This window comes from Enoplosus armatus, chromosome 13 (assembly GCF_043641665.1).
Source record: "Enoplosus armatus isolate fEnoArm2 chromosome 13, fEnoArm2.hap1, whole genome shotgun sequence".
NCBI lineage: Eukaryota > Metazoa > Chordata > Actinopteri > Centrarchiformes > Enoplosidae > Enoplosus > Enoplosus armatus.
In genome coordinates, this window is record NC_092192.1 from 20,423,143 (window position 1) to 20,439,832 (window position 16,690).

The window sequence follows — 16,690 nt, forward strand, 5'->3', positions numbered from 1 at the left end:
TAGTCTAAACCTGTGATAACAGAAATAATATCAATGCTGCGGCAATAATCAAACGCCCATCATCATGGTTAAAAACAAACACAGCACACATGCCCCCAGAGAATAAGTCCTTTAATCGAACACATCATTCGCTTTTCTTAAAGTGTTCATGTATCCAGTTCAAATGCCACTAGATACTCCCAACCTTGTCTCTCGAGCCCTCCCGTTAAAATGTTGCAGAGTATTGACATGTCATTGGACAGCTGTGGCCCTTCAGCAGTCCGGAGGCTGACTCTGATGGCTGCTTCACCAGCTTAAATGTCTCCCTGGGGGTATTAATACCAATAGCTCTTTGGACCACAATGGAGCGAAACAGGTCACCCTTTCAAATAACAAAGCTGATTTGTTCCATAAGTTTTTCTGTGGGCGGCTGTGATGCTGTACACAGTCCCTCAGCAGCAGATGAGTGGTTCTATTGATCAGCCCTGTCAAACTGTATAACCCCATGTGTGTACCCTGCAATATTGGAGCTGTAGCTTTTCGGTTTGTTTTCAGAATCCAGTTTTCTTCATGAAAAGAAATGTCTTCTGATGTAGTTTTTATGTGTTGACGGGCAAACTGAACTTAAATGTTCTGATGTCTCTTGCTGTGCTTCTGCTGATCTGTTTCCTGCTCAGAAATGTGCCTTACAGGGAAACACAAGCTCAGTCGAAGCTTCTCCTCATCTTTATCTTTGCCTCTTCTACTTCACACCAAGCTTGAGTGTTGTTAAGAGTCTTGTCATGTGATATAATCCAGCATTTCCACTTTAAATTGCTCCATTAACCATTGTTGTATTTCTTTGAATGTGTAACAAGTCAAATCTCAGACTGTGAGAAGGTAAAAACGGGTAGCATGACATATACAGTATTAGATACACAATCTAACTTTTACACACGTGGTTTTATTGCAAAACGTGGTAAATGAGTAGGTATACAACAGACTCCAACTTCAGTCTGCTTGATAAACTAGTGATCTCAAGGACTTTGCACCTGACTAGTATCCATTTTAAGAATAAAAATCACTTTGCCTCGGCCCTGTTATACTAACACTGGTCTATAAACAAGACCAGTCATGAAGTGTTAGACATTAAAGTTTGACCTGATGATGGTGCTAGATGAAAAGTTAAGCGATCATTACAAATCATCCTGTGAGAACCATGATCATCTGTACCAAATTTCATGACAGTCAATCCAACAGTTGCTGAGACATTTCACCGAAAAAAAAACAAACAATAAATAGGAACCTTATGGTGGCACTAGAGTAAACATAAGGGGATCATTAAAATCATTACGATCCCTCCTCTGGGCAGCGGGAATGTCGCTACCAAATGTCATGGCAATCCATCCAGAGGTATTTAACATATTTCAGTCTGGATCAGAGAGGCGGACCAGCATGGCATAAAAAAAAAAAAAAATCAAAAGAGGAGTCGTAATGAAGCACATAATCAAAAGCTAAGCTAATCAAAAATCCCCATTATTTTTGGCGTCCTGTTGGCTGTCTAAGACACATTCCACCTAACCGCAACGTCACTGGTTTAACTCCAGCAGGGGTCCCATTTCGCCCTATCCTCATTATTCCTGCCGGCCTCTCTATTGTGTGCTTTCAAATAAAACCAAATGTCTAACAAAAACTCCACTTTTTGCTCTGCTCTTCTTTGTGAAAGAAAATCTTGTCGTACTACACTGTATCTAAAGCCTTTCTACACGATTGCCCCTCAATTTGGAGCAAATTCACTTCACTGCTTACTGTAGAGTGGAGATTTGCTATCTGTCAAAATGAGCTTTTATGAGTGGATATTCAGCTCTTTTTTTCTTCAAGCTCTCGAGTGTGCTAATGAGCTGGTTTTCTCAGGTATAGAAATTTAATGAAGTATTGATTTGACTGATGATGGACGGTATGATTGCAGGGTCCTCACACGCCAGCTGCACAGCTCATACAGCAGTAGTGATAAAATGTTTGTTTTGGTACTAATTTAAGCTTTTTCTTGTGCCGTTTTCTCTGTAGAAGAACATGACACTGAAGCCCCAGGAGTGCAGAGACAACCAGGCAGCACCCCTGCACAAGAAGAAGCCTGCCAGGGTCCCCAACGGCCTGAGCCTGGAGTCCTGCAAGAACAATCACCACCACCAACAGCCTTCAGACCAGGAGAACAACCCCCGCCTGGCGCACACACAAGGCAAGAGGAAGAAGAAACACCTTAACAAGAAACACACAGTGGTGAGTCAAGATATTTTATCTTTCTGTTGTATCGTATTGATACAGTACCATCACTGTATATGGCAAGTGTAGCCGAGTGCTACATTTTTTATTATGAGCTGTGATGCATTATGGATACAGCCTTTTTGACATGTCATTTCAGTGGACTGATGCCGAGAAAATGAGAAGTTAATGCGATGAGTTAATTATATGAGATTTGATTTGTGTAACGGGATGAGCACAGCACCTTGTATTGTGGGTTTCTATAATCTTGAAATCCGTTACCCTCAGTTGGTTCAAGTAGTTTTTAAATAATGCTAAATAAATTTCCTCTTGGCTCGGTGTGTTGTTATCTCAAATCTGTATTTAGGGCAAATGTAAAACAACTATTTTCTTTAATGCAAGCTTCTGCAGGGGTGTTTGTGCAGTTTATTGTTAAGGCACTGGAGGTCTGATGGCTGAAATGTGAAGGTTTCGAGGCTTTTCATTGGCCATATGCAGCTGTTATTTCACAGCTTCTCGCAGTTTCTCAGAGCCTGACCTTGATGTCCTTTAAATTGTAACAAAGCTACTTCATCTGTTGTCATTTTACAGGGAAAAAGAAGACCTCAGCTCAGTTGTGCATGTCTAATCAACAATTACAACAAAACTGAATGGCCCCTATAATTGTAATTTTTCATTACTGGGGTGTTGTCATGCAGGCTATATATGTATATTGCATCTTGCATTTACATACATATTGCATGATGTATGATTATTGCATTGTGTTGCGTTTACAACATTGGCAAAAAGTACCAATGAGGCCCAAGAGCATGTGAATTATAACTATAACTATTCCAAGAGAACACTGTAGCAATCTCCTATTGTAGCAGCAAGTAAACACCTTATCAGTGTTTACAGCTCTGGTGTTGGTGTAATGATAGGCATTGGTTCTGCTGTCTGCTTTTGGGAGTCTAACATTTTTCAAGTATTCTCCCAAGGTTTGGTACATAGTCACACTCCATGTTGGAGGCTGTTTTTATTACAATTACAAACAGCTGGACTCATTTGTGAAAAAGGAAAAAAAAAAGGGAATGCAGAGACAAACAATTATCTGGATCACATTTCTGTATTTCATGAAATGATGACTTTACAAAAAAAGACATCACATGCATGCACAACACACCCATGATTACGGTATAATGTTTACCTTGTACTGGTTGAATGGATGATAGATATAGCTTCAAGGGTATGTGAGTGTATATCAATGTACTCTATGCCTTAACATGTTTTTGCGTGTAGCAAGGTGACAAGGTCACTAATGAATATTTATGCTACACTCATGCAGTGGTGTATCTCCACCAGCAAGGACTATCTGTTACAGCACTACCTACTGTTTATACACACACGCAGGCAGTGACTCTGAGGTCATGCTCTGCCATTTCTCTGGGAGAGGGCTGGTCTTCTTGAGCTGCATTTTCAAGGACATGTTTGTGTGGGTCACTGCAGGGCAAGCAGACACAAGGGAACACAAAGGCACATGTTACCAGACACACCACTTGGTTAAATATACAGAGCACTGTTGTAGATGCAGCAGTGTGGTGTTATTTCTTGACTTCGGTTGCACCTTTGCACTGTTGGTCACAGATTTGTAGGGTATGCTGATTGCAGCACAAAACACCATTTCATTAGATGACTTGGTTGCGTTCAAATCTGGACTTTTCAGTTCACACTCTGGTGTACCTCTGACAAATTTCTCACATTTTCAACCCAAGATACCGTCACTATCTAAGATACACTAAGGCAAGCTCATACCCATATAACCCTACAAATATTTATGCTACATGTTTTGTATCAGGCAGTTGAGCAGTTCTGGTGTTCTTGTTGTGGCTGTCCTCCTCTGCTGAGCAGACGTTCCCCCTCAGCCTGTAGTCATTAGTAATGTGGGTTGGCGTCCCAACTGCTCTGACAGGCTCCTATTTTTAACAAGTCACATGACAGAATGTACAGTAGTTGTGTGAATGCAACACACAGGGGCTGCATCCTGTAGCCTTTTGCGGCAGACCTCTGTTGTGAGGGTCACCACTGCTGCCTGTGTGTCACGTATGTCCCTGCACTGGCTAATGGGCAGATGGCCGTACCTGCCAGTTTCAAGGTTGTCTTATCCTGCTGTGATGGCTGTGCACACAGTACAGAATTGACAGTGTGGAGGCATGTGTATGCGACACTTGTGCGTTAATGTGTCTTGTGTTGTTTGCTTGACTGTGTGTGTGTCAGATGCTTTGGCTGGTGGCTGTGGTTTGCGTGTTTCGGTCATGAGTGGTGTTTAGGCTGTTGGCAGAGGGAGCCCAACCCCGATCTCCTGAGTGCGCACGCGCTCACACACAAATGCTGGCAGATGCATTCCCACACGCAAACACCTCCGCCACATTCTCACCCACTCTCTTTCTCACCTCCCTCACCGACTCACCCACATATGTGCTCACACACAAACAAACATTAACTCAGCATGCGTTGCCATGACCCTCCACACTCATCGCAGGTGGCAGTGACATGATAGCAACAACACCGATGGGCTGAATGCAAGGCGTGTTGGCTTAGTCACCAGTGAGAGCTCTCCAGATTACAATGGCTCCCTTTAATCTCTGTAATTATCAAAAATGATTGTAATGATCATATTACTGATGATTATGATAACCTAATGTGTTTGGTTTTGAGGGCAGCTAAAGCCCAGACTGTTACATCGTTCTCATGAAAAATATTTTTTTAAGATGCAGATAAACCTTTCAACCTTGGTGCTCAATAACACCCTAATCTTTCACGCTTTATGACATATGCATAATTGAAAAGATCATCATCTGCGCCCTACGCCACCTCTTTTTGTCCTCTCTGAAGAGAACACAAGCTGCAGAGTTATCCAGCAGAACTATTATCTTGTCTTTGGCTTCACTATAAATAAATGTTAAGGCATTGTTCTCCCACAAGGTTAGGTTTTAAATGTCAGAGGTCTGGCTCAAGGTTTAATTCTCCATTTCGAAATGCTGCTGTTGAGAAAGTGCCTATTATCAGCTCTTTTTGTTAGCTCTGACTTGGAATGGAGTGGAATGAGGGAGGAAGAGAGGAAGGGAGAGAATTTGGTGTTGAATAAAGCAAGAAGTGTTTTGGTTTTTTTCCTCCTCTTTTTTTATTTTATTTTGTACCTCTTCTAGCCGAGTTCGCAGATTGCAGCAAATGTTTTCGATCTCTGGCACTGACCCAATGTACTGAACTATGGGATACTGTAAGCTCAAGGGGGTAAAATAGAGAAATGTTTATAAGCGCCTCTGACATATCGCCTCACAGTGAGAAAAGAGCCCAGATAGAGGAAGCTTCAGCGGGGATGGATGAGAGCACAGGAGCAAGCCACACATTATTTTCTCTAACTCTTCTCTGCTTTTAAAAACACAGGTGTGTTTGTTGTTTGTCACTTGTGCCATTTTGAATTACTGATCCACACTCTGAGAAGTTGATTCAAGGCTACATTTATTGTATTGTTGCACTAAAAAAAAAACCACTTAATCAGAGACATTTAAGGTCAAGGAGTATTGAACTAACCGTTGTTTTCTGGGATCAGTCAGCTCAAGGCAGTGTGTCTGTCTGAATAGAGGCTGAAATCATACAGACAAACATAGTCACTGATATACTGTAGGCATGGGAAAAGTGAGTGGATGTAAATCTTCTCTCTCTCTGTGTGTGTGTGCATCTATAGGAGGTCAAAATGTAGAGAACAGTGACTGAAAAGAGATGGCATTCACTACTGGATATGTGTGTGTGAATGAGGGTGTCTAGTCGTGCATTTGTGTGAAATCAAATGAGGTACTATGGCTAACTTGCATGTGTGTGAGAGCTGCACCAGGTTGCCTTTACCTTAGAAAAGTGTATTGCAAATATGAACAATGAGGTCACACGTAGGACTATAGCGAGGAGTGTATTCTGTGACTGCGGTTTTACGCTGGAACGTAGAGACTTGACAAGTTAAGAAAACATTAACAAACCCAGAAGGACAAGCATTTTGCCTCTGTTTGCGTGTTTGTTTATTCATGTGCCCCAAGTGATATGTCAGAACAGGTTTTGACAAAAAGACAAAACTTGAGGAAATGTTACATCGCACCACTTAAATATTACACTGGCTGGCCCAGTGGTGGCGCTGCATCTACAGGTCACATATTTATATCTTCTCGAACTGAATTTAGACTTGCAGGATGCATGTTTCTGGCACTGATGTGTGTGTGTTGTGTTCTGGTAAGGCTCTGTTCAGCTCACTGATGTTGGATCAGTGGCCTGTGGTGTGTGCTGCTTTGTACAGTAGCTCTGGTGAACAGAGGGGCGTGCTGTGAGGCCCATCTGCTCTCTGGCACTGGGGGAGTGGGGAGACGAGGAGTAGGGTGGGGTGGGGAGCAAGGATGGCTCAGGTTGGATGTCCCACTTCTGATCCCCCACATTTCAGTCCAGCCACCTGCCTGTCTGTCTGTCTGCCGTTCCGTCTGTCTGTCTTTCTTTTCTGTATGTTTCCCAGACATTTGGGTGCAAAGATTTATATTGAACTGGAGTCCCTCTGGAAGGAATAGTAGTTTGCCTATATGTGAGTATTTGGTTAGATTGCCCTCACCTTCTTGTCAGTTGATATATTGATTATTGAGTATTTCTACATAAAATATCGCACATAATCTTTATTTGATGTGCTCCATGTAAGCCTTCTCCAAAATAACCAAAAAGACTGGAAACATGTTTGGAAAAGGACATAAAATGCAGCAAAAAACAGTTTAATTCATTGTTTCTGACTTTTTCTACCATTTACTAGTACTGCTACTAGTACTACTACTACTACCACTGTTTCCACTACTACTCTTAGGGCTGTATTAAGATCCAGATCTCGATTCAGGCCTCTATGTGGTCTCATTCCTATGAGTTCTGCCGTGTTTGCATTAGCAGGGAGATCCTGCATCAACAAATGAAAAGTGTGTGTTACTCCATCTGACAAGCTGGAGAAGCAGGACATCAACCTACTGTAAAATCTAACATGTGTGACAGACAGAATCATAGTAAACCCAGTGATGGTGAGAAAACAAATAAGTGCATCCACCCTTTTCTGACAAAAACACTGTTTGTATAAGTTGTGTAAAGTTGTGCACACTCACACACACACACACAGTCTGCTGTGTGGAACTGGGTGGACAATAATTACAGTCAAAGTGCAGTTCATCCTCATGGAAAGCTGTACACGTCCAGTTACTCTCTCTTTTTCTCTTCTTAGCCTCCGTCAACGTCCATGATGTCCGTACTGAGAACACAGTGCAGAGTGGCGCAGGGTGTTCTCTGTGTAGTTTCTATAACACCACACTATTTTTTAAGTGGTCTCACTGTACACAACAATACAAAAAATGTGCAATTAAGTACTACTTCTAATCTAAGTTTAAGTACTACTTAAGCACCATGATATCCTTGTGTAAACCTCCCCCCATTAAATGAACCATGGATTAAGTGTGATCTGGCATCAGGTGCTGTCAGCCGGTTGTGGTGTTATATTGGCTCATTATAAGGCAGTGTAGTGTAATGGGGAGGCACTGTCACTGGGCAGACCATCATGGCATTACTGCTAGTGGTTCTTGGAACCGAGACTGTCTTTTCTGAGCCTTTTCTGAGCAAGTCTCTGGAATTTAGAGGTATTATCTTTTTACACACATACTTACCACCAAGTCTCACATGTTGCGTTAAAAAGACACCCCATGTGAAGACACATAGTATGGTGGCAGTGTGAGTAATGCCGCTGAATATCTGCTGCGTAGGACTGACATGACAGTATTTTGTACAGGTCGTCCATCTGAGTTCTTTTATTAGATAAAGTAAAAGCCACTTCACAGCTGTCCCCATTTGTCATTCACATCTAAAACATTTAAAGAGAAGAGCTGTGGTCCTTGTCCCAGCGGTGAGCAGTAATTGCTGTGGAGACTGCTGAGCGGTGTCTTGCCCCAGGGTTTGAAGACACTTCCTTGAGAAGCTCTAACCAGGTCAGCTAGTCAACCGGAGGGCTCTGGTGTCTGGCCTCTGGCTCCCTGAATCATCTCACTGGGTAGATCCTCACTCTACCTGCCCTGATGGAAAAGCCCTGCCTCAGGCCTGCCAGAGGCTGTATTATCATTCAGCATCAGTCTCTTTCCTAGACTGAACTCTCATGTCAACCTGCTGTACATGTAATGAGATCAAGCTAAAAGCACTAATGGCAGATCTCCCAGGCTGGTTGTGTGTGTGTGTAAATATTTGGATTGAAGCCCTGATTTTGTCAGGACGGGGGCAAGCTTACATGCTTTTCAATCTGCAGTGAAAATGTAATATAATGTTCAGCTCTTTCAGCTTCGCGGGTCACCCTTAATAAGCTTATCCGCTAAGCCAATAAGAGATTCGAAGAAAAGCAATGTCCTGATTGTCAGATAAGATGCTAAATCCATTCTGGTGGGGGCCTCGCTTGTGGGGATGATAATTGTTGCTGTCACAGTGGCGGTTTGTAGCACTGGATCAAATCAAATCCAATCATGACGGCTTGTTTTGTGGTCTTTGTGTCTTTGTGACACACATGACAACAATCGGTAAACATTTTAATATATCTGGGGGCTTGACAAGGCTGTGTGTAATTAGTGTGTAGAAGTGATTTTACAACAACACTATATGTTCATGTTAACACAGTAAAGGTGCGTGGAATCTAATAGTGTGCTACAAGGTGTTACTATGGCAACATGCATGTGTCATCTTCACTGCAGACCCCCACATCTCTGCACAGCTTCACTTTGTACTTTCATGTTAGCGTGTAACTCTGGGAGCGCGCGTGTGATCCAAGAAATCCGGGACCCTCTGACAAGATGTGATGCTGAGGTCCCTCTAACGTATCCCACTGTCACTGTTACACAGTTTTTTTTTTTCTCTGTACCAGCGGGCCCCCTCTGACAGCACATTCACACCCCCGCAACTCTAACTACACCCGCCCTGTCTGCATCTGCTACTGACGACTTGTGTGTTTACCATGTCCCTTCCGCCAACCGCCTGTTCTTAGCCCGAGCCCCTGATGCTGTTTGACAAGTCTAGGCCAACATGTCTTTGAAAAGGGTTTAATGTGTTTTATTTTCACTCTTTCCCTGCACTGGGAAACCTTTTCTTTTGAAGTGTCACTTTTCTGTAAGGGAGGACCGGCAGGAGGAGGGCGGGGGTTGGACTACCCGCTTGCATGACTGTTAAATGGAGTCATTTCAATGCACTCGCGCACTGAAGACACTGTAGCTGCTGTAGGGAGGCAAAGCAATGAAACGAAAGACGGACCGCATCTGCTGTCACGAGTCACTGTCCAACCTGACGCTGGGTCTCACTCTCGACAACCCTCACAGTCAATTTGTGAAAAATTAAGTGGCTGCTCTTTAAACCAGTGTCGCCCCACTCAAAGCCCAGGCCCATCTCGGCTGTCAGTCAGCGCTGGGAAGTGGGCCAGAGGTGTTTGAAGAAGCTTTTATCATGGCTGTCCAGCCCCTGTCACAGGCAGACCACTTCAGCGCAGCAGTCAGACTTGCGTCTAATCCAATCTGCTGCCGTTTACAACACACAGCCCCGCAGATGAACGCTCAAGATAGTTCAAGTCCATCTGGGTTTGGGAGCAGATTGGATTTTTTTCCCCGTCTCTGTCCAAAAGTAACATTACACTTGTGTGTGTAACTTGTCGTCTCCTCGTCCTCCCACTCGGCCTCTCCTTTTTTCTTTTCACGTTTCCTCTGGGTGAATGAAAACTGGTTTGTGTGTGCGTCTCTCAAAGACACACCAACATACTTTTGCCAGATTAGTGAGGGGGCTCAAGGGATGACGATGTTGGCCAGCCAGTCTGAAATTTCCACTTGTACATCAGAATCTGAAAAGTGGATTACCGTGATATTTCCTGAATATGGTCATGCTCCATGAAAAATGGATTCTTTGGATTTTAATGACCAAATACTCTTCCTCCAGTGCCAACCTCAAGGCAAACTGCCCCGACACTTTACACATAATATCGAAAATTGTGAAGGGACGATAACCGTGACAATTGTTGAGCAAATTCATGCTGCTCACAGGACCCTATTTTTCCCTTGTACACAAGATAGGGAAAGTGGAAGGTAAAACGGGTAGGACAAAGAATCTATACTATATCTAGACAGTATTCATGTAAGGGCTGCTCGCTAAATGACGACGATTCAAATCATCAGTCGAGTCTGATTTTGTCGGACTGTATAGACGAGAAAAAGCAGGCAACACAAGCACATTGCGCCTCCCCAGGCTTATTATCTATACTTGTACAGGTATCTTGATACTCGATAAATGGAGATCCTCTGTTAAACACAGTTATTTCCACCTTGAAAACTGTTTTGCTTTTTCTTATGGTTGTTTGATTTGCTTTTTGTGAATGTATGGTCATTTTTCATTTTGAATGACAGCACATGCAGCTGTCGTGCGGCTGTGGTTCAGGCAGGTCGTCAGCGGAGAGCTGGCGGTTCGATCCCCAGCTCCTCCCGTCCGCCTGCCGAAGTGCCCTTGGCCAAGACATTGAACCTCATGTTGCTTCTGAAGGTCAGGCCATTGCCTTGCACGGTAGCTGCCATTGATGCAGTGACCCTGTGTCACACAAATGTCTACATAAAATATTTTACAGTGTATCATAGAACTGTGTTAACGTTGTTATCATGGGCAACATACCATGATAGGGTGACTTAACCTGTGATGCAGCCTGATGACACCCCAAATTCTCACCAGTGGCTTACTTTAATACTATGATATTGCCTTTAACTTTAGCACCCCGTCTACGCAAATCCCTGAACACTTTTCATGCTCACCTTTAATTTATAGCACCACACGGCCTTTCCTCTGGCACCACACTTACTTTGTTGGCCCACTAGTGATAAGGAATTAGGTGGTTCTTTGATTTCTCATCCGTTCAGCGACTTCATTTTTTTGTTGTGTGTCTAGAATTGCAGCCTTGCAGCGCTGCTAGTGTAGCTTTTTGCAGACTTGGCCTCATTGGTTGATGAGTCCTAATTTCTAATTTCAGCCATGTGTAAATTCACAACATAATTGACCACACACACACTAACTCATTCCTCTATGTTGCAGCACACTAATAGGCTTTATTAAGGTGTGTAATTGCCCAAACTCGCTTCTCCTGCTGCTCTTTGATGTAAACTGCACACTGCAGAGGTAATTGCTCTGTAAATATCAATTAGGCGTATTCTGGATACGTTGAAAATTGGTCTATATGAAGTTTATGGTATGTGTGGATAGTGGGGGCCTGGAAAGTGCTCCGCAGACAAGGTTTTTTCTAGTCCTTCTCCTTGTCTTTTACCTTTGCCACACTTTGTTGCCCCCTGTAAAAGAGGAGGTCAGGGAGCAGGTGCTGGCTGGGAAAGTGGAGTACTTATGGGAGCACCAGAGGCGCATGGAGTGAAAGATTCCCATGTGGGGGCAACCCTGACTGTTAAAGTATCTCCAGTTTAAGAAAAGGACATAGAGGGGGCTGGTATTTACCCAGCGTGTGCCCCACACCACCTCTTTGTTCCAGTCCTGCTTCATCCATGACCGCCTGCCGACCGTCACCCCCACGAACTGACTGAGGTGTGTCTCAGCTTAACACACCTGGCTTTTCAGCTTTTTTGAGTACTGAAATAAATCCAAAGTGAGTTTCATGAGCCGACCTCCTTTCCCAAGGTCGTTCCGTCTCCTAAATGTTCACTCGGGGGGGATTTTGAGAATTTGTAGAGAGGGACAGCCTCCCCCCACAGCCTGGCCCCAAAGGCATCTCAATACAGCAAAACATGTGTTTTTAATTTGAATACGGTGTTCTACCATTTTTACAAAATGTACTCAGTTACGTTTTCTTGACTTCTGACGGGTGAAGGTGTCGAGTAAAATAAACATTAGAAGCAAAAGTAAACGGCTGTTCCTGCTGCTTCAGACAGACTCCCACTCACTCACCACAGAGTCTCTGTGAAATGTGTTACCGCAGTGTAAGAGCTACTACAAGCAGTTTAATCTTCCTAAAATAGTAAATGTTGGGAGTGATTAAAAAAATAGTATTATCCCACTTGGATCATATCCAGATATTACTAGTGGAAATTTAATGAGGACTTTCTGGGTAAGATACAGTTTAAAGCAAACATAAAAGCAATTTAGCTATCATTTTCTATCCTTTTTTCTGGAACCTTTTTAAAATTCAGTCTACTGTATTCTGCCCCAGTTTTGCACACCGTTCCTGCTTGTGCCTTTAATGAACTAATTTTACTGGGCTGAACTTAGCTTTTGTTTATCTCTACAGCAACAAACCAATAGCTAATTTCCCTATCCACCTGGATTAGACTATAATGGGCTTTTGAATAATAGTATAACACCTAATTCTATTTCGTGACCAGTATTTGGATTTCTTTGGATGTCATTGTTTTATACACTGCCTTGTGTTGATTTGGTCCTAGATTGATTTTGACTAGCTATGGGCCGGGATGGATTTGTGGGAAACCTTCATGATGTGGACTGTATGACCGGTCGATGTCCAATTTTTTTTTTTTTTTAAAGGCAGATATCTGCTTGATTTTCAGCAAACCGATCAAACAGTATCTTCCTAATCTCCACATCATCATTACTTGTATCTTTCAAGGCAAGGAGAAGGACTGTTGTTTGGCTGATATGTAGGACGACAAGATAATCAATATCGCTGCTGTGTGACTTTGTCACTGCATGGAATCACATCATCCTGTGTACCATAAACTCAAGGCCCTATAAAGAAAGCACACTTATCAGTCAACACATTATGATTTCTGGTTTGTATCTTGGCATTTGATTAGACATTTGGTGTGGTGTTTTTCACCTTACTGACAGGGGTCAGGGAATGTATCGTATTGAAGTGAGCTTATGGTATTTAGTGCAAAAAACGTTCCGTGATCTCCACATTGTTGAGATGTAACTTCAGGGGGAAAGAAAGCATTGAAGCTGCGTGAGCAACTATGATTACATTTAATTAAAGCAACTACAAGAAACTTTCATTTTCTGTGTTGATTTTGGCGGCCTCTGTGGACAAAGTGTCCCCGCCTCATGTCGTAAAGATCTTGATCTGGCTAGTGCGCACATCTGTTTTACAAGTGAGTGAAAGAAAGACCTAAAGCCTTGCGATGCTTTTGTTACCTGAAGTCAGCAGTCAAAACTTGCTACATATACTGGAAGGGCAAAGCTAGCTAGCAAAGTTAGCTACATTCAATTAACGCCAAAGTGTTAGCTAGCTTTGTTTTAGCCACCAAGTAAATTCATATATTGATGTAAGACACGTCTCGCAATGTATTTTATAGCTGGTGAGGAGGAAGAGGATCGGTTTTGAATCCTTTCAAATCCAGCAATTCTCTCCATCTGTAGAATGACCGACCAAGGTTGACTCGTGTTTTCACCTGGTCCCTATCACTGTCCCTTTTTAACTTCTTACATAACCACAAAATATAATGTGAAAAATGTAATTCTTTAAAGAAAAATCTCCTCCTGCTTCCGTTTAACTGGCTAACGCACTACTCGCTGCGAAGCTTCGCCTGGGAAAACGTAAACATACAACATACAAACATGTTGAATTTGATCCAGGGACAGGCATTAAGAATTACTCTCCAGCCTCCTGCTGCTCTACAGATTGGCACTGAAAAACACAGTTTTGTCTATTTCTAATTTTTTTTTTATTAATTCCAACCAAAACCACTTAAATGCCCGACAAGTCTTTATTTATGACTCCCAAACTTGGAAGTAGGAGCTGATGATGAGCGCTTGAAGTCAGCATAAGTAGTCCTTCATCATACTGAAAATGAGAGCAAGGCTTTAATGACTATGGCGAGAAATGGCTGCAGGGGGGAGGAAGAATATCTGAGAGCTCATATTTGCATGTGTTGAGTCATTGCTGGAAAGTTCTTATCTCTTTTCGCTTTTCATCAGATCCACATTCCCTGACGGGGTGAAAAGAAAATCAATTTCCCTCCGTTCCCTTCCGCCTCATTTCCCTGCTTTTGATAACATGGTAGACCATATCCTCTTAGTAATTTGTCCATATAGTAGTTTCGTTATTCTCAGTGAATTGTCTCAGATTTTTGATTACTCTCAGTCCACTGGTGATGTAACTTAACGTAGCGCCATGAAATTGAGTGTAATAATGGAGGATAATGTTCACAGGATGTCTGCTAAGCTGCTTCTGATAAGGGTGCTCTCATGACTATTGTATAATTGCTACATGCCACCTCCCAGCTAATTGTCGGTAATGTCTTCCTTAGTTACCCTATCATCTGACAACAGATCATTTACCAATGCAAAACCATAAGGCAGAGAATACACAGAACTACACAGAGAAGGCTGGCACTTTCAGACAGGCTTCCAGACTACCATCATATCTGTCTTTTGTTGGTTTTTAATAAGTGAAGGGTTTATCATGTGGGCTCCTTACATAAACTGAAGTTCTGCAGGGCCCTGGGTTAGACAGCTGCTTTGATTTAGGTACCAATATTCATCACGGCACATTGTGTCCAAATTAGGACAGGATCTTTTCAGTCAGGATTTGCCAAGTATTTTCAGATTTCAGGTGCAGGTTCTTTTCCATCATATAGCGGGTGAGTGGAGTTAACTCCCTCTCTCAGTCGCACATGCAGACATACACACACATCTTATAAATGGATAAATAGAGGTGGAGAGAAAGCAAACATCTGTGGAAGAGAGCTGCCTCAACTTTAAATTGAGCTATCAACTGGAGCAATAGCTGGGAATAGCAAACAGGGAGTGGGCTGTTTTGCATAAGGTTTGCATGGGAAAACTGAAGGCTTGTGCTAGAGGTGCATCTTGTACTCGCTTTAGTATTGGTCTGATACTAGCCGAAACTCTAGATTGAGTATCAGGAAAAAGATTTACAGTCCAATGTGAACTATTGACAAGCTGTTGACCCTGAAACACCATATGAATACATGTATAGCCAGCCTCTGTGTGACCTTATGTAAAGAGAAGTGGTGATTTGTCTTGGATATCAAGTGTGCAGTGTGAGTGTTTAGACGGGCGGAATTAACACTGGAAGTTTTAACACCACAAACACTTAAAAAGAAAAACATCATGCAAACTTGTACGTGCAATATATAGCAAGAATAAAAGTGTGCCAGAAAAACAAACTATGTTGGATGCAACAAAGAAGCCTAATCTACTCCAGACAGCAACAAAGATGAGCTGATAATGAAGAACATTGTGGCGACATTGTGTGCTGGATTTCTCTGGTTGAAAATATGTGATTTTGATTCTTTCTATATGCTACACAAACAAACATTTTATCTCTGTAACGGTTGTTTGACATTTGTACAACCAAAATAGTGAATTGTTTGTCACCTAGGAACACTGCAGTGGTGAGTTTCACAGCTGACACACGGAGCAGAACTGCAAAACTGAGGCATGAGGTGAATAAGGTATTAAATCATTTTATGGGGTTTTAGAATTTGGCAATTCATGCGTCATGTATGGATATCTACCTGAATACAGGTATTTGAAGCATGCATTTTAAAGGCAAGTGAGTTTTAACAGCCTTTTAACATGGTACTGGCAACAGGAGTGAAGTATGCTAGCCATCTTTAGCTGGTACATTGGATTTCAAGAGAACTGTACTTCAAGTTAACTTGATGTCTTCATGTCTTCTGTCTCCTCACTGCAGAGATTGGCTTCATATGGTGCATTTGAGAAAAGTCTCTTTGTTCTCAGTGGACTTGCAAAGTAAATTAGTACATACATTTTACACAAATACCCTCTTCTTGGTTTGTGAAGAGGATTGCTGATGTGTGGAACATTACAGCTAAGATGTAGGCTTTACAATTGAACACCTTTAACTTTCTTTCATCACTTTAATAGTGATGAATAGAGCATAAATATGAGTGTGAGAATTGACGTGCACTATCTACAGTGGAATGTCGTCTGATCCTGACATTTTTGACAGACTGCCCTCTATTTCCCTCTCGAATGATGACCATGGAACCATGGCAACAGCAGCATGGCAAAAAGAAAGGACGGACAAAAGGACCAGAGCCTGTTGTTTTCTCTGTCTAGTGTTCTAATTTCATGGTGGGGCTGAACAAGCTGCAAGGATGCGGAGAGTTAAGCCAGATATCTGTCACATAACATCACAAAGCATTCTTTCTATTTCGTTGCATTACATGCACTCAAAATGCAGACATTCTGCAGCAACTTACGATTATTCCGGGTTTTTTTGCAACTCATCACACGTTCACCACTGTCTGTGTGAAGTCGCCTCCACTTGAATCCAGACAGATCTAATGTGGGAAGGGGATAAGAGGTATTGTCCCTTGACCTTGGGCTCGGCCTCCACCGCCTCTGCTGCTCTTTTATCGGACGAAGCCTCCGTCTTAATCAGATCTGTTTGGAAACTGCTCTTAACCTGGCACACGGGCAGGGA

At 42.6% G+C, this 16,690-nt stretch overlaps 1 protein-coding gene across 1 annotated transcript in view; it reads left to right on the forward strand.

The window, feature by feature from the left end:
• Positions 1 to 16,690, forward strand: part of auts2a (activator of transcription and developmental regulator AUTS2 a) — a 282,785-nt gene that overhangs the window by 64,999 nt on the left and 201,096 nt on the right. The window contains exon 2 of the mRNA XM_070917000.1: positions 2,026 to 2,238. Coding sequence (XP_070773101.1) covers positions 2,026 to 2,238 — 213 coding nt within the window. The remainder of the gene's footprint in view (positions 1 to 2,025; positions 2,239 to 16,690) is intronic.